At 34.6% G+C, this 26831-nt stretch overlaps 1 protein-coding gene across 1 annotated transcript in view; it reads right to left on the bottom strand.

Moving 5' to 3' along the window:
- The window catches only part of APBB1IP (amyloid beta precursor protein binding family B member 1 interacting protein), a 113084-nt gene that overhangs the window by 66092 nt on the left and 20161 nt on the right, over positions 1-26831 (bottom strand). The window contains exons 2-3 of the mRNA XM_052001015.1: positions 4119-4190; positions 1877-1964 (exon numbers count right to left, since the gene is read on the bottom strand). Coding sequence (XP_051856975.1) covers positions 1877-1964; positions 4119-4190 — 160 coding nt within the window. The remainder of the gene's footprint in view (positions 1-1876; positions 1965-4118; positions 4191-26831) is intronic.

Here is a 26831-nt window from a genome sequence, read left to right as displayed (position 1 = left end):
CCCTGAAATATTGAAGCATAATAAAAGTTAAATATAAACAAGAGTCTAGATGAAATATTTAACTATTTAAAAAACTTTTAAAGCTTAGAAATATCTATTTACATACTAGCAATTATGAAACAACTTATAAATTATTTTGCCATTAAAAGAGGTCCTTCTACATAAAGCTTCTCCTGATTCCTTGCCCCAACTGATAGAGTCCTTTCTCCCAACCTCCTTAACTATTTTGTTTATGTTGTATTTTAAAATTGTATTCATGCTAAATAGCATAAGCACAAAAAGCTATGCTAGCATTGTACATATATGTAGATTTACATACACAAATATGCATATATACAGGTATAATAAGCATTTGTTGTCTCCTCAATTAGAATATAAACTCCTTTCAGCGAAATTGTTCTATTCTTTACATTCATATTTTCAGAGCCTTAGAACAATATCTGGCACATAGGAGATGCTAAATAAATGCTTGTTCAAAGGTACATAATCTGTCAACAATCAGTTGATTTAATTGCCATTGTAATAGATGTGCCTTTAAGTAAAAACAAAACACAAACTCATTATTATTTCTAAATTTCTTTAAAAATTTATAATATAGGTAGCCTATCTATTTATTCAGACTGACAGGTCTCTTAAATACCAATAGTAATATATTAATAAATTTAAAATTAGGGAAGCAACCTTATTAACATCCTTCTATTATTTTAAATAAAATCTATACTTTTTTGGATCTTATTTTTGACTTTCAAAATCTTTTCTATTTTTAGAATTGGCTGAAGCCAAATGTATTTTTTTCCTTGAGTTTTTATTTATATAATCACAACATTCAAGATTGTGGGAGGGGTTTTTGGCTCTATGTAGCTTTTTAAATAGAACAAATTTGCAGTTAGTCATAAACTCAATTTTAAACATTGGCAGATTCAATAAAAACACATTTTACAATTATTTACATTTGAATATATTAATTTCTATGCCTAAAAATGTGATATTTCCCCCATGTCTTTAACTTTCTGTCCATTCATACTTATATATACATTTTCCTTTGATATAGTTTTAGAGGTTCTATGCTGTTTATCTGATTTTTTCCCCTTTTGCTTTTAGTTATTTCTTATCGATCTCTCTGGGTATTCCTTATATTTGCTATTCTTTAGTATTTATTACCTTTGGATAACATCAATATGACAATTTATTTAATCATTCCCTGTAGTACATTTTGAATCAAATTCTTTTAAATAACAAAAATATTGTTGAAACACACACACACACACACACACACACACACAAAACATTCCCTATCCCTTCCACATATAGTCTCAATATCCTATTTGTTATGGCTACTTTTAAAAAGAAAATGTCTTATCCTAATCTTCATATCATGATGAGGCACTGAAGTAGGAATTGGAGGATTTTCATGAATTTTGAGAAGTGTCATAAATAAGGGTTGAGTTTTATTCAAATGTTTCCACATCCATTAACATGATAATATAGATTTGTATATTATTTGTTTATTTGATTTTTATACTGATTTTTTTCTACTCTCAAACAATCTATTAAATATGGTATAAATTCCATTTGGTCATTTATTTATATTGCTTTATTTTAAAAAAGATTTTATTTAGTATTTTATTAACTATAATCACTAGGACAATTTGTATATGAATTTCTTTTAGTGTTGATTTTGCCAGGTTTTAAAATCAGGGCTATATTTGTCTTATCAAACTCTTCTCTTTCCATAACTTTTACATTTATAAACCTTGGGAATTAAAGATAACTTTGGAAGTTTAAAACCTTTACCTGTGAATCCACCTGAAATACAATTAGATTTTTAGTCAATACCTGTATTTCCACTATATTTTCATGAAAAAAGTATACTTACCATTTAAATCTTTAAAACCCACACTGTAGTTAAATTCAGTACTGGGTGGGTCATACATAGGAGGTGGAAGAGTTTCAACCCCTAAGCTCTGTTAAAAATAGAACAAAAAAAAATCACTGATAATGCAACTGCCATTGTGGATTATGCTGAACATTTTCGTAAGTGAACACTTTCTCCTATACTATCTCCCCCCACAATGTTATTTATTGAGGAAATAAGACGTTTATGCCCTTAGCTTTGCTCCATGATTGTTCTTTCTTTATAGAAAATTCCAACTTAAATTTGTTTCTAGAGCAATTAAGTTTGAAAGGTTTAAATAAATTCCCAATTCAAAGAAGGAAAAGCTGAATGTAAAGAGACAAGTGGCCATTCTCAGAAGCTATGCTCCCATCTTGGGAGGGGAATTATTAAGAGATAGAAAGGACATAAATTAAGAGCTCTGACACATAATATAAGTTCTGACATTGACATAAATTAAATCTGAATTATTTTGGTATTAAAAGATAAAATATATTAATATTATACAATATTATGCATGTATTTCATGCATTTGAGTTTCTAAATTTTTTCTGTGCCACATGCTAGTCTTTGTGTATTGTCTATGGCTTCTGCAAAACTTCCCACAGATTCCCATTTAATTCTTATGCAGACCTGAAAAATATCAAAACTATGATGTGGAAAATTGTGATGTGGAAGGGAAAAGTTGTGTGTTCTGTCATTACAATTATTGTATGTGCTGAACCTAAGATTTTTCATAAAAGCAAATGAAATCTCAGAACCTCAAAATTTACAAATGACTTCAGAAGTCACTGTTCAAACACATACCTTAGCAGGAACTCCATCTAGACATATGCAAAAATGGTTGTCCAAATTTTGCCTGAAGACTTCCAATGAGGGCAAATGTACTACCTACTTCCACTCTAGGAATAGTTCTAATTTTTAGGAAATTTTTCCTCTTACTGTTTCAAATTGGCTATTTTGCAGCTTTTTCATTGCTCCTCGGAAGCCAGGCAGATCAAGGCTAATTCTTCTTTTATAAAATGGTTCTTCAAGTATTTGAATTTAGCTACTATGTCCAATTCTTAGCCCACCCAAGTCTTCTCTTTTGAATAAATATTCCTGTTTCTTCTGAGAACTTTGTTCTGCTTTTTCTCACTTTATTTTTGAATCAATTAACATAAATCTCCCCAAATTTCTCTGAAACTGTGCTTCTCATTATTTCCTACAGAGCAAAAGGATTACTTACGTTCATATACTAGAGTTTGTTTAGCCATTCTGTAATTGAAGGGTTCGTCCCCTGACTCTTAATATATTTGATAACAGCATATCTCCAAGGTTTCAAGTTTAAGTCTGTACTACTTTTCCATTCAAAAGTTCTAATAATTTGGGGAGCAGAGGGTGATTTGGAAAGTGGGGAAATGTATGAATAAGGTAAAGCAGACAGAATAGAGAGAAGAGAGATTTCTATCTCCCACTCCCTTTCTCACCCCTCCTCATGACTTAAAATGAACACATCTTTGCCTAAAGGGAAAAAGAGGCTATGGAGAATTTCTATGAAATTTTCTATAGTTGGAAAACTTTTTTGAGTCACCCTTTTGGAGTGTATAGGACAAAATGTAAAACCTCACCCTTTAAAAAAAAAGACTACTAGAAAAATTAATGTCAATAAATTAGATGGCTTTTCTAAGAGGGAAGTTTGTTACCCACTTGGAGAGTGAGTTGAGTCAACACTCAGTTGGCAATAATGAAGCAGAAAAGAAGTGGTTTGCTTTTAGAGATTTGGTATACAGCACTGCATTTGCTCATCTGGGCCCTAAACTGTGGCAGTAACAGGGCATATGCTGCTAGCTTTTTTTTTTCTTTCTTTATGGCTGCAATCTTCTAAGTTAAACCTTTAAATGAAATATTTTGTTGATCTCAAGTCTTAGGGCTTATAAGGTAAAGGATACAATTTGGAAAATGCAATTACTGAAGTTCTCTGCTTTAGGGGCCATTCCATAATTGCTTGGGGCCACAGGGTGCCAGTGAGTAAAAAGATTATCTTGGCGGATTGAATTATTCCACTTTTACTTTCTCTCTGTTGTTTCTCAGTACAAAAGATTGCAGTATATATCTGCTAGGGTGACAAAAAAGATAGATCCCTACCTTCCAATGTTCTGAAAGATTATTTACTTCTTACCTTAAAACTTATTTGATTTTTTTTCCTAATGTGATACGATTTTTTTTTTAAAGAGTAATTTACCTGGGTCAGCAGGTCCATTTCTCCCAGCAAATTGCTGAACATTTCATCTATATCTTCACATGTCTGCTCCATCTAAAAAAGAAGAAATATGGACAAAAGCACAGTTTAGGGTAAAATGTTTGGATGAACAAATGGCATGCAGCTTTTTTTTCTGAATTACCCCATCAAGGTACTATAGTCTTTCATGTGACTCTGTCCTGCAGATAAAAATCCAAAAGATAACCGTCTTCTCTAGACCCTTCAGAATCCCCCAAAGACTCTGGATTGTTCTAAGGCTGACTTGGGATTTCGGAGGCTGCTCTTGAGCAAACCTGGGACTAACATGAACCAAATTCTAGGTCTAGCCTCAGACAGAACTAGAAAGTCCCACTGATTCTCCCTCTTAGCTAATGGTTACCAAAATGAGCAATGGTGAGTTAAAATCCAGCCTGATGGAAGTGAATAAGGAAATGTTCTTCCTTATTCACGGTGACTGATTCTCACCCATGTACTCCCATATATGTTTTACAAGCTGGAGAAGTTCCTTATCCCTAGCACTTAGCACAGTGCTTGGCACACAGCAGGCACTTAATAAATGCTCTAGGTTTCCCCATATTTCCTGGATATCAGGAAATTCATTCTGAAATCTATTTTCCCTGTTTTCTGTTATTCCATTTCACTGTATGACCAAGCTGCTTCCTTTTCCAATTACATATCTTCTACAGACTATTTTTTATATTAATTTACCCAGAGATAGAATTGTGGAAGGAGAACAAACCAAAAAGACCTGTATTCAGATCCTATCTCTAATACATACTGACTTTCTGATCTGGGCAAGTTACATTTAGAAAACCATACATTAACATTACTTATAGGCTACTGTATTTTACTTACTTTGTTAAATATTTCTCAATTATATTTCAATCTAGTTCTAGCAATACTTTTGAGTTAGCTCGTATGTTTGACACCTGAAACAGGTAACCTTCTAAGACTATCAGTTATAAAGATGCTACATTGGCACGTGTACAAGTTTGCTCGCTTAGGAGCTCCCTATGCTAACGGAACCCCAAGTTCTGTCCCTATCATTGTCACTGGCATTGGCAAGATGATGTAGTTTATTTTCACTAACTTTGGTTTTTTGTATCACCCCCAACTTTATTTATTTATTTTTTTTAGAGAGTATGATACTCCATGACAATGTGATAGAAAAAAGCTCTTTTCAAATAAACAGGTAAAAATGAGACCGAGTCGGCAGGATTTATATTCTCAAACTTCAGATGTGGAAAAAAGTAATGTGTGAAAGACTTAGCTTTGTCTTCCTGGCTCGAGTCTGTCACTGGTTTTATGACTAAACACAGTTAGCCAAAGAAGACCCTGGCGGTAAGATAGGATCATCTTTGCAGATTCTAGCTAGTAAAATTCTTCTGCAATTTATGGTTGGCCTCTTGCATCATTAGATTGGAAATCTCACTAAGATGAAAAAGAGTGATGACTTGAAAAGTAACGGTAGCATTAATAAATATAGAAATATTAATGAACACTAATAGCCCCAATTTCTCAGCTTTCCGGACAAACAACTCAAGGACACAGCAGTGTTTCATCCAAACTGCAATGTAATAACTCAGACCATTGGTTTCTACAACAACTCCTCTCCCCTCAAATCTTAGTTGGAAATTTACTATCTTAATACCCTCTCACACCTGATTTTCACCCCACCAAAGATGCCAGCAATTTTTCAGTTATCTATGTTTTATAAAATGAGGATGAAGATGGAAAACAGCCAATCTGGACAAGACAGGTTCGTAGATCTCAGAGCTTGAGGAAGGATCTTGGAAACAATCTAATACAATTCTTCAATGTACAGATAAGGATTAAAATACATAAATAAAGGGCAGCTAGGTGGCACAGTAGATAGAGCACCAGCCCTGAAATCAGGAAGACCTGAGTTCCAATTTGACCTCAGACACTTAATATTCCTAGCTGTATGATCCTGGGCAAATCACTTAACTCCAATTGCCTCAGCACACACAAAAAAGAAAAAAAAATACACAAATACACAAAAATGAATAAACAAAACCAGAATCTAGTCTGAAAGCGCCAGATAAGTAATGAAAAAATATAATGGGTCGTTTTAGTTTTTAAAATATTTTCATTATCATTTGGGATTCGTGGCTCTAGAATTGAATAAATGCCATGATTTCATCTTTCAATCTTATCAAATTAACTAAGATTAGGGAATGGGCCTCTGTTCTGGCACTGAAGTTAACTCTCTCTTTATCAAGCATAAACATTCCTCTTCACCCTGCAATTTGAAAAGTTAAAATTGAATTTTAAGAAGCTTTTCATTTTTTTACATTTTAGCCATTTCCATGTCCTTCCTTCCCAACACTGAACTCTCCTCTGTAACAAAGAAAAACTTTAGTAAATATGTGAAATTCTGATGGAGAAGTCTATGATTACTCTGCTGGGAGGAGAATGTTTTTTAGTCTGATTTTCAGGATCAAGATTGGACATTGCAATCAATCTAAGCTCAGCTATTATCCAGTGTTTATATTACATAGATTTGGAGATAAATGAGTCAAGAGGAAAAGTTCTGGGAAAAGCAGAAAGGAACACAGTGCTAGGCACATGGTAAGGACTTAATAAAGAATCATTGACTGACTGGAGTAGAGCAAAGCAAGAGAGAGAATCTTGATGTGGCAAACTTGGACTTTTGTCATTAGTTTTGTGAGTGAAGGTGACCGTGAAGGGATAAGGGGAAAAATGACTCTTTCTCCCCATCCCTTCCCAACAATGATGATATTACAAACATTGCACCAGTAACAAAAATCAATCCAGCAGGGAACTGAAAAAAAATAATCAGAAAACCTGAAAAAAGGCAGTTGCAGGGACTGTGACCTCTCTGAGGAGGAGAAGCACTTTGGAAATTTCATGAAGATTCCAGGAAAGGAGAAAGTTTTTATTCTATGTTCCATACAATCAGGATCTGTGAGTATCTCTTTGTCATAGTGTTTTTTAAGCTTAAATCCTGGACTCTATATGTATTTGTGGGGCTGTATCTCAGACATTGGGGGTATTGGTTTCATAACTATTCTTATTAGTTATTATTCTTATTACAGTTGTATATTTTACATAGTATATTTATATATAATATTTATACACATAGTTGTATAGTAGTATAGTAGTTATATTCTTATTATATTATCTTATTCAATATCCTTAACAAAAGCTGATCAACCCTGGTTGTCTAATCAGCAAGATAACATTTGTTAAACTCAAATAGAAACTGATCCCTGTGGATACATATTAACTTAGAAAACTATAAATGAACATTATCTATGCTATATTTTATTTTTATTTATTTTGTTTATTATTTTCCAATTACATTTTAATTTGGTTTTGCCGCATTAGGAAGTGTTATAAGCCTCAGGGAACTTAACACCTGTGAGCTAGATAATAAGATGACTAGATAACAAAAGTGGATAGTGTATTGTGGCTGAAGTCAAGAAGATCTGAGTTTGAGGTCTGCCTTAAATGCTTACTTAGTTGTGCCATCCTGGGCAAGTTAATTAAGCTTTCAGTTTTATCTGTAAAATGTGAGTAATAATAGTACCTACCCCAGAGGGTTGTTGTGATGTTCAAATGAAATAGTGCATTCAAGGCATTTTGCAAATTTTAAAACACTATACAAATGCTAGTTAAGAATAATCAGTGGGGATCCCAATGGTGGACACTTGTGAACCAGTAAAACTAGAAGCCCGAGGGGTGAAATAGATAACCAACATCCTGGACCACAGCCAGTCATCCTGATTTTTGTCTTGCCACTGGACTTTGATGACTCAGGAAGAGAGGGTGAGGCTGATGACTTTGTGCACTCTGCCTCCAACTCATGAACAAGTTAAGAAATCATCGTTATCATAGATCTTTTATTAAAACAAAGGATGAACAACATCAATGACCACCTCATTGTCCATAGTGAGCTGGGGCTGGAAAGACTCCTCTGGAAAGGGGTGCTAAACCATCAGATCCTAGTCCCAGGGCCTTCCACCTTTGCTCTCCCAGCAAACTGATCTTTTCTTTCTGAACTATATTCCTCATCTAATTTGAGCTGTGAGAGGAGAAAAAAGTTGTCTAGAGATAATGCTGGAGTATAAAAAAATTTATAATAAAATATGCATGATGTCAATTATATAGGATACATCATTATAATAAATAAAATATAAAAATCCATACATATATGTAAAGCATATACTTATATATGTAAATGAATATATATATCTATGTGTACATGTATACTAAAGGAAAAGCAAATATAAACAATTCATAAAATATAAAATCTCTTAAGACTCTTCTCTTTTAACCTTTTTTGATTTCCCAGATCCCTTTTGGCAATCTAGTGAAGGCTACAGACAGCTTTTCAAGATAATATGTTTAAATTCATTAAATAGGATTACAAAAGAAACTATGTTGAAAGATATGAATTTTTCTCAACCAGTTTACTGGCCCCCTGATATCTTTCCAAGTTAAGAAACTCTGCTCTTTACTATCTCATTTAGTGACCTCATTAGCTTCCTTGTCAATGATTATCTCCATGCTTTCCCAGATACAGATATAATTTTTCACCTGAAGTCTGCCCTGTGTCACCAATTACCTCCCGGACATCACAAACTATATGTCTTATAGGAACACTATCTCAAAATGCACAAAACAGTTCATCTTAGTCCCCTGACACCCTTTCCTCTTCTAAATGATCCTATTATTTTTGGGACACCATCATCTTCCATGTCATTTAGCTTTGCAACTTAACTCTTTGTTTTCACTTATCAATCAATCTATTGCTAAATCCCATCCTTTCTTTCTCCACAGTATCTCCCCCACTCCCATCCCACTAGTTTACTGGTCTCCTAATTAGCCTCTTTGCTTTATGTCTGGGTCTACTCCAATCCATCCTTACTCAGCAACCAAAGCTTTTCCTAAAAATCTCCATGGGTTGCCTATTACCTCCAGAGCAATATCAACCCTGGTCTTGGGTCCAGGGATGAGGTTTAGGTTTTCCTGGTCCTTCTCCTATCTCTTCCTCTGCTCCAACTCCTCTTGAATCTCTAAAAGTGAAGGAATCTGCTCCAGCTCAGACCCCCACTGATGGCTCATTCCTAGTCCCCTTTCTCAAGAGGCGGGGCTCAGCATAAACAGAGTTATGGATAGCCCTGCCTACTACAGTACTACCTAATCATTAACAACAGATATAATAATTAAAGAGAGACATTTAGAGAGTTGTGGCTGTTTCTCAGAGCAGCTGCAATCACTTTCCCTTCACAGTCCTCTCTGGGAGGTCAATTACTAGCCAGGCAAATAAAACTTGTTGCTAGTGATTAGACCAGCAGGAATTATTCTACAGCCTGATGCTCAGGAATGGCTTGTACCCTTAGGCTTTGGAGGTACCTTTCTGTTTTATTTTACAGTAAACTCCTAGACCAGGGGCTCTTAACCTTTTTTTTTTCTCTATCTGGAAGCCGTTCTCAGAATAATGTTTTGAAATGCATAAAATAAAATACATAGGATCACAAAGAAATCCAATTATATTGAAATATAAAATATTAAAAAAAAACAATAATCGAGCTCATGAAATCTAGTTAAAATCTCTAGTCTTAACTCATTTTCTGGAAGGAATCAAGTCCTATTTCTGTACTCTCCTCACCCATGATGATTTTTCATGGACTTCAAATGTCAAGAGAAGTTTCAATATTTTAAAAGTACTCAGAGTAAGCACTCCCTTCACCAATGTAAATCATCCTCAACCCTTAGTAAGTGGTCTCCAGTTGCTGCAGCTAAAGGAATAAACTCCCCAAGGACAAAAGCTGTTAGTTTTTTAAGTTTCTCTATTTCTGGTACCTAGTTGGGTCATGTATACAGTAGCTACTTAATAAATGTCTGAACCGAACTGAACTACCTGGTGGTTAATCTTCTGGTGATAAACTTCTTTAAATCTATCAGGTTAGGCCCTCGGGTGACAAACCTAGACAGCTTATCCCAAGGTCCATATTGAAAATCTTTCTAACTTGGCAGGATCTGGGGTACAGAAATCACCTTGGCAAGAGAAGGCATCTCAGCAGGATCTCTATGTAGTTATAGTTAAAGGGCACAGTCTAAGGACTCCTTCCCTCTAGATCTACCTGAGGATTCTCTGGAATGAGAGAATCAAGTAAATAATTTTCAAATTTCAAAGTATATTTAAAGTAAAGGCTTACCTTCCTATGGAAGTTGAAAAGGGCCCTCATGGCCTGCATTTCTGATGAAGGAATGGATTTGGGAATCACAATTTTGGAAGATTGAGGAAGAAATATGTGGATATGCTCCCTGTCTGTGAGAGGTGATCGAAACAAAACTACACATACATTTTTGGGTCTGGCCAATAAAAACATTTTCTTTGCTTGATCATGCATATTTGTTATAAAGGGTTTTTTTGGTCTTTTTTGTTCAATTGTTGGAGGGGAGAAAAGGAAAACCAAATGCTTGTTAGTTGAAAAAAGTTGAAATACAAAAACCAAGAATGGGTCTGGAGTTTTAAAGAATTTATGTAGGAATTTTAACTATCATCATTCTAAAACCCATACTTTCTTTCTGGCTTATTTGAATTATTGGATCGCTAAATATAACTGTCAGCAGAATTTACTGACAATGAAAATAACAGGCACTGCAATTAATTAGTCCATATTTTCTGTGGGCTACTTTTGGTAACAATATTTGTTATATTCTGAGTTTGCCTATTAAAATCAAAGTTTCTGCTAAAAATCTCTTTAAACAATACATATTAATGTTTATAATTATGAAATAAATGTATAGCATTTGCTAATTCTGAAAGGATAAAAAGTACTTATGCTCTTCAACAAAGCAGGTAATAAATAAATAAGCATTAAATGGAAATTCCTTATGCCATATTGAAGCAAATGAAGTTCAAGGATCCTGATTTTTATTTACTTTAAAGTGTCAAGAATCACATTAATAAAAACAATCTAAAATCTCTATTAATGTGATGACTTTCACTGAGAATTAAAAAAATTCCATAGGCTTTTACATTTTAGACACATAACTATTTCAGTGGGGAGTAGGGGAGACAGTTATCCAGAGTATTTGATTTTTTTCATGTCTAAGAAGGGTATGTGCAATGTGTTCTTAATGTAACCCATTAATGATTTTATTTATTTTTTTAAAAAATGATCCATCTTAACAACCTGATTATTTTCTATTACCCTTTTGTTTCTGGTTTGTGGCTTTCTTTTTAAAGGAATATTTGCTTTCTATCAATCCTCTTTTACATTATCACCAGGGACTTACTGTTCAAGTGCCTAATGTTAAAAAATATGATGAACATCTCAACTCAACAGATTCAAGGGGTAAGAAACTAGGGTTGGATTTGTTGCAGAATTCAGACAATCTGTTTCTTTTTACCTCCCATACTGATATTAATTATTATTCTTTAATGATATTAAAGAGACCTGGCCCTATGCCTAGAATGCATTTTCTCTTTACCTGTCTTAAAATCTCTAGGTTTTTTTCAGGACTCAGCTCAATTGCCAATTTCTATATAAAGTCTCCAAAAGATGTGTATGTGTGCATATACATAATATACATATAGATATATACATACATGCACATATATTAAATACATGTATATGTAATGTATTTAGAGGCAGATCTTGTGGCCATATCCTAAGGACAGGACCTTCCCGTCTGACTTACTGTTAAAATGTTCCATTAAGTACTCATTCCCCCATCAGAAGGTGAGCTCCTTGAGAGCAGGGGCTGTCTGACCTTTCCGCTGGGATCCTTAGTATTTAGTAACTGCATACAGTAAGCACTTAACAACTGCTTCATTCATTCATTCATTCCCAAAATGTTAAGTTTTGTAATTTGTGGGTCTACACTGTAGTTTGTGCAGTAATGGTCCACATGATATAGTGGATAGAGGGCTGGCCTAGGGAGTTATGAATCCATGGCTCCAAGTTCTGCTTCTGACACATACTAGCTGTTTGACCATTAATAAGTTTCTTAACCTACTGTTGTCCCTAGGAAGCTCTAAGACACCATGCTAGCAAGGAAAATCCGTATCATGGAATTTCCTTACTGAGAGTTTTCCCACGTGGATGAGGTCACTGGTCTAAAAATTAAGTGAAAATCTCATTCTGTTGCTTCATTGAGCCATGGAAATGACTATGAATTCCAAGTTCATGCCAGTGGAATTCCCCATTGTTGTAAGTTCTACTAACTAAGAAATCAGGACACAGATGATAGATTAGCTGTTCTACAGGGGGCAAACACAGGGAAGCTCATCACAGCTATCTGGCCACAAGATAACGAAATTCATTTGCCATGGTAACCCATTCACTGTAACCACAGTTCTATCTGCAGGCTGTGAGTCAGGCAGATTGGATCCTGCAGACCAAGAGTCATCCTCAACTCCTTTGTCTCTCAATCCACAAATCTAACAGTTGCCAAATCTCATCATCTTTACCCCTAAGAGATTTCTTATGTCTTTCCCCTTTACTGTACTCTACAACAATCTTAGTTCAGGGCACTCCTTGACTCATTTTTTCTAAAGCCTTAAATTAGCTCCCCTCTTCCCTTTCTCTTCCATTCTTACCAAAATGTTTCCTAAAATAAAGGCCTGACCTTATCACTTCTCTGTCCCCCAAATGGATCAAATACAAACTTTTTCTCCATAAGTGATTTAAATCCCTTTACAACCTGCCCCCAACCAACTTTTCTAGTCCTATTACATGGCACTCTTTCCATACTCAATGACCCAACACTGGCCAATTAATGCACATTATCTACCATATACACATATCTACCATACCCTGTTTTTCACCTTCATGCCTTTACCCAAGTTCCCTCATGCCTAGAATGCATTTACTTCTTACTTTAGGATCTCTACTTTCTTTCAAAACTCATCAGAAGCACCAATTTCTATAGAAAGCCTCCAATTTGCCCTCTTCATTTTGTATTTATTAATTTATCCAGTATTTATTTAGCAGTGTGCTGAGTAAATACACATATATGCACATATACACATATGAATATATATGTATATGTATACACACTAAATGTCTTTCACATTTAAAAGCTTTTAGAACTGAGTTCATATGCAGCCTCAGACATTTACTAACTGTGTGACCCTGGAAAACCTCTGTCTCAATCTTTTCAAACAGAAATGGGAATAATCTCACCTCCCATATAAGAGTTGCTGTGAGGATCAAATTAAGATGATATTTATTAAATATCTAGCCCAGTGCCTGAGACACAGCAGGATTTGCTAAGTGCTTGCATGATTTTAACTTATATTTTAGAACATATAGAATTTGTAATAAACCTTGGGTTCATTCAATAACTGAATGGATAGTCTCTTGAGGTAACTATTCTATATACATAGTAATTCATGAAATTGAAATCTTTTAATCTTCTAACATTTTAGAGAAACATTTTGCATTAAACTGAAGCTAGAAAAAAGGTTAATCAGGATAAAGGTAATTTGATTAAATACAATTTCAAGTTTGTCATCCAATTGGGATTTCAAATTAAGTTCCAGTAGTAGGTAAATATGGAGGTAGTAGGATGAGACTAAAGAGAATAATCAGTCTTTAAAAAATGACTAACATAACTTCCTGGAAAAAAAATGTTTTGTTTTTTCTTAAGAATGTGTGGGTTGATCATTTGTATCTTCTGCCAAAAAAAGCTTTATCTTGCTCTCATTTTCCACACTTAGGGATATTGCCATATACATTGAAAATAAAATGGTCATCTGAAGTCAAGCAACAGCTGGTTAGTATTTTTTAATCCCGTGTGTAAGTTTAGATACGTTATGAACACAAAACTTATCCAGGAAAACCAAGAAGAGGAAGAAGCCTGTCTTTCTAAATGGTAGCCATGGCTCAAATTAGTATATTTACTATGATCTTTAAAAAAACATTTAAGATGAATTAGGAGGAAAAAAGTCAACTTTATTAAGACTTCATCAAAATCATTTAACAGGGACTAGACTTGTGATTTCTATAGTATAGAGAATTCCCAGGTGAGGAAGCTCCCTCTTTGCAACATATCTTCTTAGAGAGTTTCAGAGATTCCCGAGGGCAATGAAAAGTTAAGTCACTCATTGAAGGTTATGCAACCAGTATTTATTGGAGTTAGGACTTGATCCCAAATTCCGCTTAGCTTCAAGACTACTTCTGTCCACTACACTACATTGCCTTGTAACAAACTGATTTTTTTAAAAGAAATAATGATTTCCTATAATTTATGAAAAATAAATGGATATAAAAAATCCAATGGTAAGATTTGCACTTGTTTATCTCAGCCATCAGACTAACAGACACAGTTACACTACAAAGTCTTCCTTCTTATAGTCAATTACCGTTAAGTCCTTCAAATGTTACATCATTTCCTGAGAGAATTAAAGAGTGATAAAAGAAAATCTTAAATCAATTTTTACTTAGTTTGGCCAATTTTTGTTAAAGAGCATCTTGTTTCATAAAAAGAAGACCTTAAAATCATGAGGGCATCCCGCAAGTTTTCATTTCTCTCAATGTTCTTATGAGATGTATCCCCTGACCAGCCATTGTGTCTGTTTCAATGCCTCATCAGCAGTGATGGATTGAGTACCACAAAGAGAAGTCAGAGCCATCCCATTTAGTAGTGCTAATAATAACAATAATAAGCTTGCCTTAGTAGGACAAAGTGAATGTCCCCATACCAATTCTCCTGTGAAAAAAGAAATAGATCTTTCAGTTTTAAATATATCAAAAAACCACTCAATCTGACACTCTCATGAGCATAATTCAGTGATGACCTTATTAAGGGCTGGACAGGTGAGTGGCTTTATGACCACATGGCTATGAAAAGACATTTTTCAGCCAAATTCCTAGCCTGACAGAATTCTCTTCTTCTGATGAAGGGACAGGTTTATTTTGGGTAGAGGTGATTCTGTCAATTTTTCTTTTCAGGCAGAAAAGGCAGATTCAGGCCACCATAATCCCTGATCGTGGGAGGAAGAAAAGTCTCATTGCCCACATTCTTCCAAATTCATTAACTTATGAGCTCCTCTTCATGCCAAACCAAGGAGAATCAATCAAAATTCAGCAACTGTGTAATTAAGTGAACATTTTGTGCAAGGTATAGCATTAGATACTGTGGATGCTGAGATCAGATATTTATCTGAAAAAGTCAGACCAGAGATCTTTAGTAAAAGGAAAATGGAGTTTCTCCACAGTATAACTATTTGCACTGTTCTAATTTACAAGCTCTGCCAGTCCTCTTAATTTCCACCAACTAATCATCCAGCTTTTGTTTTCTACTCATAAGCAAATTCTCAATTATATAAATCAGCCAGTCAATAAGCATTTATTAAATGCCATTAGGTACCAGGTATTGTGCTATGCTCTGGGCGTACAAAGAAAGGCAAAAACAATCCCTGCTCTCAAGGAGCTCACATTCTAACAAGGGAGTCAAATTTAAAAAATTAGTTGCACATTAGAGTAGACAAAATATAATGTAAACTCCAAATATTACAAAATACCAGAATCCCTTTCACATAAACAAATATTTTATTATTTCCCAAATCTCCCATTAGCTTTTATTTACACTAATCCTAGCTGGCCAGGATCATCTTACTGAGGTAGGTCCAGGACAGAAATCTTGTTGAGGCAGATGGAAATGCCAACCTATCCTTGGGTCAGCTCAATGGAAAAGACTGAATCCATGCAATGATTTTACATCCCATATGGTCTGTATTATGGTGGCAAGTCACGCCAGGAGACCAGGATTTGAACACTGGTCCTTAACTAGCTGTGTGACTTTGGAGAAGCCACTTGATTTTCTGAGCCTTATAGTTAAAATGGGGATAATAATAAACATTGACAAAGTACTTTTAAAGTTTTCAAAACATTGTATACATGACTTCATTTAAGCCTCAAACCAACAATGTATGATAGGTATTATTATCTTTATTTTGCAGATGAGAAAACATAGATTCAGAAAGGTTAAATAGTTTGTCCACAACCAAGCCAATAGTTGTTAAAGATAAATCAGAGCCTTAGTAGTCCTTCCTAAGTTTAGTACTCTAGCCACAACAGAGAAGAAAAGAAAGGGAAGAGGAACACAGGTGCCAGACACTGTACCAAACATTTTAGAAAGATTTCATTTGATACTCACAACACTGGGAAGTATTATTCTCTCTATTTTTACTAGTATTAACTCTATTTTACGGTTGAGGAAACTGAGTTAGAGATTAAGCTACTTGCCTCAAGTTGGTTTTACTGCATGAAAAATGTCTAGAAGAGGGATCTGAACTTATGTTTTCTTGACTCCTGGCCCATCCATCTCTTATCTATCTCACCACTTGCCCCAACCATGTTACCACAAAAAAACAAAAACAAAAATGAAACATTTATACAGTGCTTTGAGGTTTGCAAAACACATGACTTATATTATCTCCTTTGCTATCTAGAACACTACCTGCATCATCTAGTCCCTAAAATAATAGACTGTCATCCATCTATATCTTCTGGTTCTGTGAGCTCTTGCCCGAGCTTTTCCCTAAATCTTTAATAGGGGAATATAATCAGTATGATCGAGGTTTTCCTCTGAGTCTGAGGAGTCTTATCCTTTTTTTTAATCATCAACTTCTTAGGCAGTCTGCTGAAGCCTAGGAGTGAATCTAGAATTCTTAGAAATAATGTTTTTAAAATAATTGAAGGAAATGTACACTTTCAGTTTAGGGCTTAGTGAAAAGAAAGAGGTAATTCTGATCATTTTCCAAGTTTGGACTCCCTGTTATCATCCATCCACAGATCTTTTGGAAATCCATTGTTCTGGTAAAGAATCTACATTCTAGGGATTTTAAAAAAATATTACATGGATTCTAGGGCCAGTTATGCTTTCCATATTATTCCCACATTTTCCCTAGAGGAGCAATCCATCTATTTCTCCATTCATACATATTCCAGGTGATATCTCTTTGGCCATGCATGTGGCATACAAGTCACTACTAGAAATATGCAATAGCTTACCTATCCCCATCACAAGTTTCCTCATTGCCCATTTGATCACCTACAATTTTTATTCTTCAGGAACTATAATGTTCCACATACAATGTCACTGGAAGAACACTGGTATAAAAAGATAGGGTTTTTGTACTGGAGACCAGCATGCGATCATTGGAAACATCCCAAGTACAATTTGTACCATTTTCTTTTATTCAATTTTGGACCTATGATACTGCTCATCTGTAATATCTGTCCTAGACAGGTATACTGATGGATTAACTAACTCAAGAGGTCATCCATCTAAGTACCTATCATAATTTAGATAAGACATTTTTTATCATTAATTTAGTTAATAATGGCTTCATATTTAACTTTCAAAGATTTAGTCAAGTAGCATTTATTAAGTACTTTCTATGTACTAGGCACTATGCTAAACACAGAGGATATAAATAGATAAAGAGTTTTGTTATTTATAGTATTTTCTTCACAAGAACCCTATGAGGTTGGTTGTATGATTCTTATTATCCTGATTTTACAGATGAAGAAACTGAGGCTTTTGGTCGTTATAATTTACACATGGTCACATAATTTTAGAGCCAAGAACTGAACCTCAGATTATCTTTATTGCTTTGAGTGCCTTTCCCTTGGTGAACTGAAAGAAATCAGTATATTAATAACAGTAACAACCAATCCTACCACCTTGATACAGTTCTATCTTGGAATTATACAGATTCTCATTCTTCCCCTCCCCTACCCCCCCACCTTTCCAGGCCACATAATACCAGCATGAGAAATTTGATCAAATTAACGACTTTTTGAACAAACATATACAAAGTATACAATCACACCCTATACCGGACAAAATAGACCATAACAGAAAATCAGAAACATTTTTTTAAAGTAGCAATCTGTAAAAACATCATCTTAGAAGGCATTTTACTATTCTATTTAGAGACTACAGTTTCATCTGTTACTCCTGACACCACCCATATTATTGTGAAAAGTGACACTTAAATAGATATCTTTGTTTATGTGAAGCCTAGTATCATAACCATATGTTTTTTGATTCCGCTACTGTGTTTCCATAGCAACCCTATTTCTGTTAGTCTGACATTATGGTTTCTCTTTTCAGTGATTTTCAACTAAACAGTCACAGCTATTTGGACAAATATATTTTTCTTTTTAAATTTTCTAATCATGGGCTCAGATGTCTATTTAAAATAGCCTCATACTTTAGGAGATAGAAATTATAAATCCATCTGGGTAAATCTCTGAACTCACATGAGAAGCAAATCCTGACTAATAAACTTCTTTCCTCAAGAAAAGATGGTTTAAAAATCAATTAATCAATAAGCATTTATTATGTGCTCACTCTCTGTCAGACACTGAGCTTCGCCACAGGGACACAAAGCCCTAAAATAGTTCTTGCCCTTAGGAAGCTTACATTCTAATAGGGAGACAGCCTGTACATATGTGAGTATTTACAGAGTTTGTACTTCATTAATAGAACCTTTGAAAATGGAGGTTTACTTCCAGAATTAAGAGTAGAACTTTAGTAATAAAAATAATTTCTATGTGTATAATGCTTTAATGTTAACAAAGCCCTTTATACATATTTATTAATTTGATTTTCACAATAACCCTGTGAGGTAGATGTTATTATTCCCATTTTGCAGATGAAGAAACTGAAACTGAAGAATGTAGGTCACAGATTCTATAAAGTTCTGGGGCAGTATTTGAATTCAAGTCTTCCTAACTCTTATGCCTACCACTCTACTGTGCCACCAACCTGAAGATAATTAATTTGTAAACCTATCAACTTTTATTAAAAAACCCCTCCCAACCATTTTCATATGGGTTCTACTTTCACTATATATATATCTATATCTATATATCAACCAATTGTTACAGTATTTCATGTTTTAGACTTAGTAAAATATATAGTATGCTATTAATTTTTATTAAAGAAATTACAGGATATTTGCTTAATTACAGAAAAGTTGCAAATGAACCACATATATCCAAAGAATAGATATATGGCTGATAAAATGCCTTTGTTCTTTCTTATGTGTCTACTTTTTAACTTTAAATTTGTCAATTAGCAAGTGATTAAAAATTACTGAATTTCTTCAGTATTCTAAGTAGAGTGTAACTGTTTATGTAACTTCCTCAGTTTCTCTTACAAATAGATGTTGAAATGTCTTATTTCAAATGCAATGAATTGAGTAGATTAAAGAAAATCTGTGAGATATGAATTTTCTTAGAAGTGTATTTTCTGGAAAAAAGGAATTAAAATATGGGTCTTATTTTGAATACATGTTTTAAACTACTAATTACAATGTTGTTGTTTTTTTAAATAAAAATCACTAGTTTTATAAGATATTCACCAACCTTTGTCATCTTTTGTTGTTATAATAAATCAAATTCAATGGTAGAGTACACACAAAAAAACATGGTACCACTGCTATAGGGGAGGTTTTATGTTTTTATTAAAGATTTTATTTGTCTGAAGTCTGATTTCTTTTATGGCCAGTCTCTTCTCTTCTAGGCTCTGGAGGCTCATACTAATTACAATAGTAGTATTATACCATCTGTTTGAGTTTGAAAGGAAAAGGAGTTACATGCACATTTGAAGAGGATTTACAGATGTTTATGGTTCTGATTTATCCTCTGGACTAGAAAGAAGCCTTAGTAGAATGTCCTGAATTTGGGAATCAGTGGACCAGCTCTGATAGGGAGCCAGTTTCTGAGTCCTATGGGAATGAAAGGTGTTTGTGACAGTATGTTGAGACTTGTGGGGAATGCACTGTGAACAGAGTATTGTTAGTTTGGGGCTTAGAGTAGAGTAGTAGAGAGAGTGATTATTGATAGATAGATAGATTGATGGATTTAGAGCTAGAAGAAAGGTCTTCCTTTCTTCATCAACTCCTTCTCCTTCTTCAGCTCCTTCTCCTCTTCCCCCTCTCCTCCTATTTCTGCTCCTCTTTGTTTTCTTTTTTCTTTTTCTTTCATCACCTTCTTCTTCCTTCATCATCATCATCTTCTTCTTTTCTTCTTCCTTCTTTTCTCCTCCTCCTCCTCTGTAGAGGGCTGAAATTCTGAAAAGGTATACTTGAATCAGACAATGGAGCACTTAAAGCTAATCACCTATTCGATGTGAGACAATGAATCTATTAGCATATGTTTGGATAAATGGCTCTTCTCACTGTTGGGTGCTTGCTGAATGTTAGAATTGGAGGGTGGAGGGACAGAGGCTAGAGTCACTTTGTGGCAAGAAGAGGAGGAGAGAATCTGGTGGCTCTGGGCTGGAGAATCCAGGATACATCTTTGGCAAGCCTCGGGCAGTTTGTCTATCTCCTTCACTTCTCCCCCTAAAGACCAAGGACTTTAATTTATTCTGACTCTAGCTGACTCCAAGGCCCTCCAAGTAACTAGCTGTACTTAACTCTCCTATTTCTTCTTCTTTCTTCATTTTTTCTTCTTCCTTCTTCTTCTTCCTCTTCCTCTTCTTCTCTTCTTTCTTTTCTCCTCCTCCTCCTTCTTTCTTCTTTCTTGCAGATGAAGAAATAAGATTAGAGGGGTGAATGGATATGCCCAAGGTCATATATTGTCAGAGCCAAGATTAGAATTTTGCTCCTCTGACTCAATGCCATTTCCATTATATCACTCTGTCTTCCAGTTAGTGATGTGGAAGAAGTGTGTATAGTTGGAGGGGATCTGGCCAAAGACAACTAGTAATTTTTTTGCTTTGAGAATCAGGAAATTTATGAATGACCTTAGCTGGGGATCCCTGGGAGACTTTGGAACCTGGAGAAAGTGAGTGCTCAAGTTAGGTTGAAAGTAGGAGGTTCCCCTGGTGCTTCAAAGTCTCATGACCAAGTGGGTGCTGAATCTCAGTTCCTTTACACAAAAAAGAAGGATTATTTTAGAATCATTCCACTGCTAGAAAGCACTGGGAGTCAGGCAAATGAATAAGTATCTGTTGAATGCTTACTATGTGCCAAAAGCTGAGGATACAAAGAAGAGCAAACAACAACAACAACAAAAAGACAACAGGGGTTCCTGCATTTAAGGAGCTTACATTCTAACAGGCTAGTAATACCAAAGCTCTGGCAAATGCTCAATATCTGAATGTCACATTTCTGAACTCATCAGTTGTAATAAGAGAAGAGATAAATAAGTCAAAGGCTATGTGTCAATGGGCCCATGTCACTATCTTTTAGTCATGCTCTCAGATTCCAAGTGGTTTTTTCAGGCTTAACAAATCTCTTAAATACTGACCAGTAACAGCCACTAACTGAAAAAAAAAAAGAGTTAGAAAAAACTTAAAAGGCAGAATATATTAATAAAGTTGATAATAAAAGTAAAAAAAATGAAATTACTGGTGATAAATTTCTACCACTTAGTTTCTACCATTTCAAAATAAATATGATTTGTCTCCAAAATTCTCTAGAGCTTCAGTTTAATTTCTCCTTTTTAGTTCTAGATCTACAGAAAAGAGAATACTCTTTTTCTAGTGCTTTAAGGTGTAGGAATGCCCCTCTCTCCTCTCTTACTCTTATGAGAAGTAGCAAAGGTTCATATAAGGTATTATGAAAGTCTGACTTTCTCTTTATGGGTTAAAGAATTAGGCTAAAAAACTCATTATCTGGCATTCATCCATGTAGAAATTCTTCCACTTAAAAAAAAATTGTACAATTTCTTTTTTCTTTTCTTTTTTAAAGAAAGGCCTAGAAAGATTTACATGAATGATTGTGCAATTTCAGTGAAACCTAAAAGTTTATGCTTTTCTCTGCACAAGATAAGACTGATTTTGTTCAACCAGAATCATCAACTAATTATTGGGTATCAAAAGAAGGTTTGAAATGCTAGGGTTTTTTGAAGCTGCAATACAGGTAGGAATGAATATATGGGGAAAATGGCTTGAAAACTTGTGAAAATTATTTTTGTGCCCTGCCTCAGTGTCAGAACATTTACAAATATAACATGTAACAAAGGTTTTACATATTAGTACATATTACATATTACGTGGGTTAGGGCCAACTATGAAATGGCCTATGAAGATCTAGGAAATGCATATGCAATACTGAATTCTATACTTGATTCCCATGTAGTCTTTGAGTCTTTGATATAACGAAAGCACTCATCAGGAGGAAGTGGTTGACCCCAAAATATAGCACATGTTTGAATGTTTCCTTTAAAAAACATGCCTAGAGTTCATGTTTAACACAAAACCATAAATGTTATCCACCTCATTTTTTAGTATAACTTTAATCTCAAGTAAATTACTGAATGAAAAACCCTAAATCAAAGGTATACTGAAATGACACTTCTAGCTTTGCAAAGGATTGGGATTGATGAATTGATTTATTCCTTATCAGAAATGTACAAAGATTAATACAATTCATGACAATTAAATTCATAAAACAAACTATGGAAATCTAGCAATCAGATCATAGAAGCCAATAAAACAACCATTTATCTTTCCTCAGTCTACTTACAGTTACACATGCATATACATGTGTACTTATACATATACATGCATGTGTATATACAAAATATGCATACATGCTCTATAGTGAAAATTGTGATTCTATAGTCAGAAGATTTAGATTCAGATCTTTTTTTCTGACATTATCTATGTAATTACAAACATGCATATCCTTTATACATATACTTAGAGGCATAAGATGATTAATTAATTCTGCACAACTTTAGATGCAGGAACACGTAATTAGTTCCATGATATACAATACTGTGTTGTTGAACTGAATTGAAAAACACACACAAACATTTAGAAAGATTTCTAGAGATACAGCTGCTTGTGTGCCTCCCAAATTTAGGTTTATCAAAAAATTAAATTAGCATTTACAGAGACTGTCATGGTCATGGAATCCTCAGGTGCAATGCTTAAACATGGTAGCCTCATCACAGGGTCACAGAAACCCAGCTGTTTTATTTATTGGAACTCTAAGTCCATGTTGTCCAACACCCTCTTTTTACATATGAGGAAGAAACCAAGGCTCATAGGCTTAAAATGATGCTTCTAATTCCTGATATATTGGCTTCTTGAGACCTCAGTCCATTTAATGAATCCCTTAATGTTTAGGTGGTAGAGAATGGGAGATTTCATCAAGATGGTAGAGTACCAGGGAACTTAGGAAACTAAGAAGTGAATCATTAAGGAAAAAACCAGTGGGAGTTCATCCCAGGATGAGAAAGAAACATGGAAGGCCTCGCTTTGGTGGCTGACTAAAGCATTTAAAGAAATTAATCATTCCCTTTTGAGCTGAATTTTTTTTTTGTGTGTGTAGCATGCTGAATATGGAAATATATTTAGAAGAATTGCATACATTTAGCCTATATCAGATTGCTTGGTGTTTTGGGGAGAGGGGAACAGGGGAGAGAGGTAGAATATTTGGAATACAAAGTTTTACAAAAGTGAATGTTGAAAATATCTTTGCATGTATTTGAAAAATAAAATACTATTAAAAAAGAAATTAATCAGAAATTGGGGTATGAGAGCTAAAAATCCTTCATTGTTAGTCCAGGGGGCTGGACATAGAGGGATTAGGAATCCTATAAGCTCTAGGTATTGATTTTATTTTCCATATGAGCTTACGAATTCTTTCCTTAAAAATAGTGTTTTTCAATAAACTCAACAAACAATTAAGTACTCCCTATATGTAGGACACAATTAAATTCTGGGAAAAAAGTTTTAAGATAGAGAGCCTGCCTGGATAGGGGGCTATAGTCAAGTAAAGGGTTATTACACATATACAGGTCATGATAGTACCAAAATGTGTGTAACAGAGATGTCAGTCAAGTATCATGTGGGTATAATGGGAAGGGATCAATAGTAACCAAAGAGGGAAGGGGAGGAAAAATAGAAAACTTTTCCTTGAAGTGATAATTTAGACTGGTCTTTAAAAAAATGTGTAAGACTTAAACTGGAGGTATATGTGAGAGAAGAATTCAATAGGTGAAGAAGAGAGGTAAAATATTAATATATAAAGAGAGTTGGGGGGGGAGGCAACTCTATATCTTTTAGGCTGCCTCTGTCTTGGTTCATGAAATCACATAACACTTAGCAGTAGGAAGAGCCTCAGATTTCACCCAATCCAACTTCCTCCATTTATAGATGAGAAAACTGAGGCACAGGAATATTACTCTCTCCCCCCCTCCTCTCCCAACCCCCATAACAAATCCGGCTCTGTCTCAGCTGTCAGGGGCAGCCTGAATTAGCCCCCGGGGCCAAAGTATCACCAAAAGTGGGTGTGTTACACAGGGCAAGCAGCAGAGGATGAGAAGATAGGGCAGACGGGAGAAGTGACAAGATCACACCATCAGAAAGCTAGGGCAATCCATCCCATGATCAAGTGCTGAAAACAGGAACCAAAATCATTTGTTGGACCAAGCCAAGGGATCAGGAAGGCAAAAACATGAACCAACCAAGCTAAGTGCAGATTAACAAGAAGTCTGTTTTATCACCACTCACCACAAACCCTGGATACATCCTCTTTGAAAAGGATTTTCCTGAACCAATCACAACCTTAAACACTGGTCAAACATGGGAAGTTTGCAGAGTTTCTCTCTCTCTCTCTCTCTCTCTCTCTCTCTCTCTCTCTCTCTTTCAATATTTCTCTCTCAATCTCTCTCTCTCTCTCTGTCTTCTCTGTCTTTTCTCTCATTCTTCTTTCTCTCCTGTCTCTCTCTCTCTCTCTCTCAATATCTCTCTCTCTCTCTCTCTGTCTTCTCTGTCTTTTCTCTCATTCTTCTTTCTCTCCTTCTGTCTCTGTCTATCTCTTTCTCTCTCTCCCTTCTTTGTCTTTTCTCCTTTTCTTTCTCTCTAATTCTTTCATTCTCTCTGTCTCTCTCCTCCCTTCCTTTCCCCCTCTTCCTTTCCCCTTTCTCTGTCCCTCTGTCTCTGTCCTTCTCTTTGTGTGTGTTTCTTTCTCTCCTTCTCTGTGTCTTTCTACTTCTTTCTTTCTGTCTCTATCTCCTCAGAACTAAAGTAGAGTTAAAAAGTTAATATCGTATTCTATGACTAACAGAGAGTTTCAAAATATTCAGATTCACTTTAAAATCCTATTATATTAGCAAAAGTATTCTAAGGTGATTATACTGACATTAAAAAAAACTTTCAATATGTTATTTTTATTAAAATCTTCAAAACACCCGCTAAGGAACCAAATACACATAGGTGGTCCGGGGGGGGAATGATGGACCTGGAGTCAGTGAGATCTGAACTAAAGTTCAGTCTTAGATATTATTAGCTGTGTGATCTTGGATAAGTTATCCAATTTCTGTCTATTTCCTCACCTATAAAATGTGGATAATAATGGCATCTACCTTCCATGGCTATCATGAGGATCAAATGAAATAATCATAAAGCACTTAGTAAGCATCATATAAACATTAGCTATCATTGAGATTATTAGTAACAGCAGTATCAAAGAGATACTTGTAAAGCACTTTGAAACTTTAAAGTTCTAGACAAATGAGTTATTATTATTATTATTATCATTATCAACTTTATTATTTTTCTCTTTTCCTCTGCCTATATAAATAGAAGAATACAGTATAATGAAAAGAGGACTGGACTATTAGTCAAAAAGTCTGAATTTGAATTCTTGATTTTGATATTTGCTGGCTGTGCGATTATAGCAGGTTCTAAACCTCTCAGAGATTCTGTTTCGTCACATACTAAATGGCTAAAGTAATAGTTTGAAACACGATTTCAATATTTATTATTATGTACCAATAAGAGACATGGAGCCCCTTTTATATTTCATCTGTATTTGGCAAAGAGCTGGATATGGAATCAAATAAGGCAACACATATAAAACACTCTATAAATTTTAAAGCATCATGTACATGCTAATAATGACTACTACATGTTTGTATTTTAAACCATAGTACTAGTACTATTACATATTTGTATTTTAAGTGATACTACTACTAAAACTATAGTTTTAAACTATACCACCACCACTACTACTATTAAATATTTGTGTTTTAAATACTACTACTACTGCCACCATCATTACATATTTACATTTTAAATGATACTACTACTTATTGAGTTTTACACTATACTATTACTACTATTGCATTTGCATTTTAAACCATATTATTATTACTATTACATGTTTGTGTTTTAAATCATAATACTACTACTACATGTCTGTTTTAAATCCTATAACTACTACCACTACTACTACATGTTTGTATTTTAAATACTACTACTACTACCATTACATATTTGTGTTTTAAATGATTTATATGATTTAAGTGATAAATGTTTTAGATGTGAAAAAAATGCTCTGAATATTAAGAAGAAGAATGTTAATTATTTTTGTTATTGTTGTTTCTCTGGATGAGAAGGACCAAGAGTTCTTGAAGGCATGCCGGTGTGAAAGGAGTGTTCGCCCTGACAGATTCTATGAGTGAAAGAGCAATGAGCACTGGGAAGGTTCAGGCAAGCTCTCAAGATCATAGTTCTCTTATTATCCCCAAGATTGCCATGCTCTATTTGAGTGTTGAGTCACCCAGTAGGCTGGGTGACTTCTGGCAATACCATCTTTGAGATCTGCTATACTCCAACCTCAAATGAGATAGGAATTTATCACTAAGGGGTTTCATATTTACATAACTAAATAAAGACATCTAAATGCCCCCTTTCCCAGTTCAATTT

This window comes from Antechinus flavipes, chromosome 5, assembly GCF_016432865.1.
Source record: "Antechinus flavipes isolate AdamAnt ecotype Samford, QLD, Australia chromosome 5, AdamAnt_v2, whole genome shotgun sequence".
In the NCBI taxonomy this organism is placed as follows: domain Eukaryota; kingdom Metazoa; phylum Chordata; class Mammalia; order Dasyuromorphia; family Dasyuridae; genus Antechinus; species Antechinus flavipes.
Note: the sequence above shows the minus strand (reverse complement) of the source record. Positions and strands in the feature narration are given on the sequence as shown.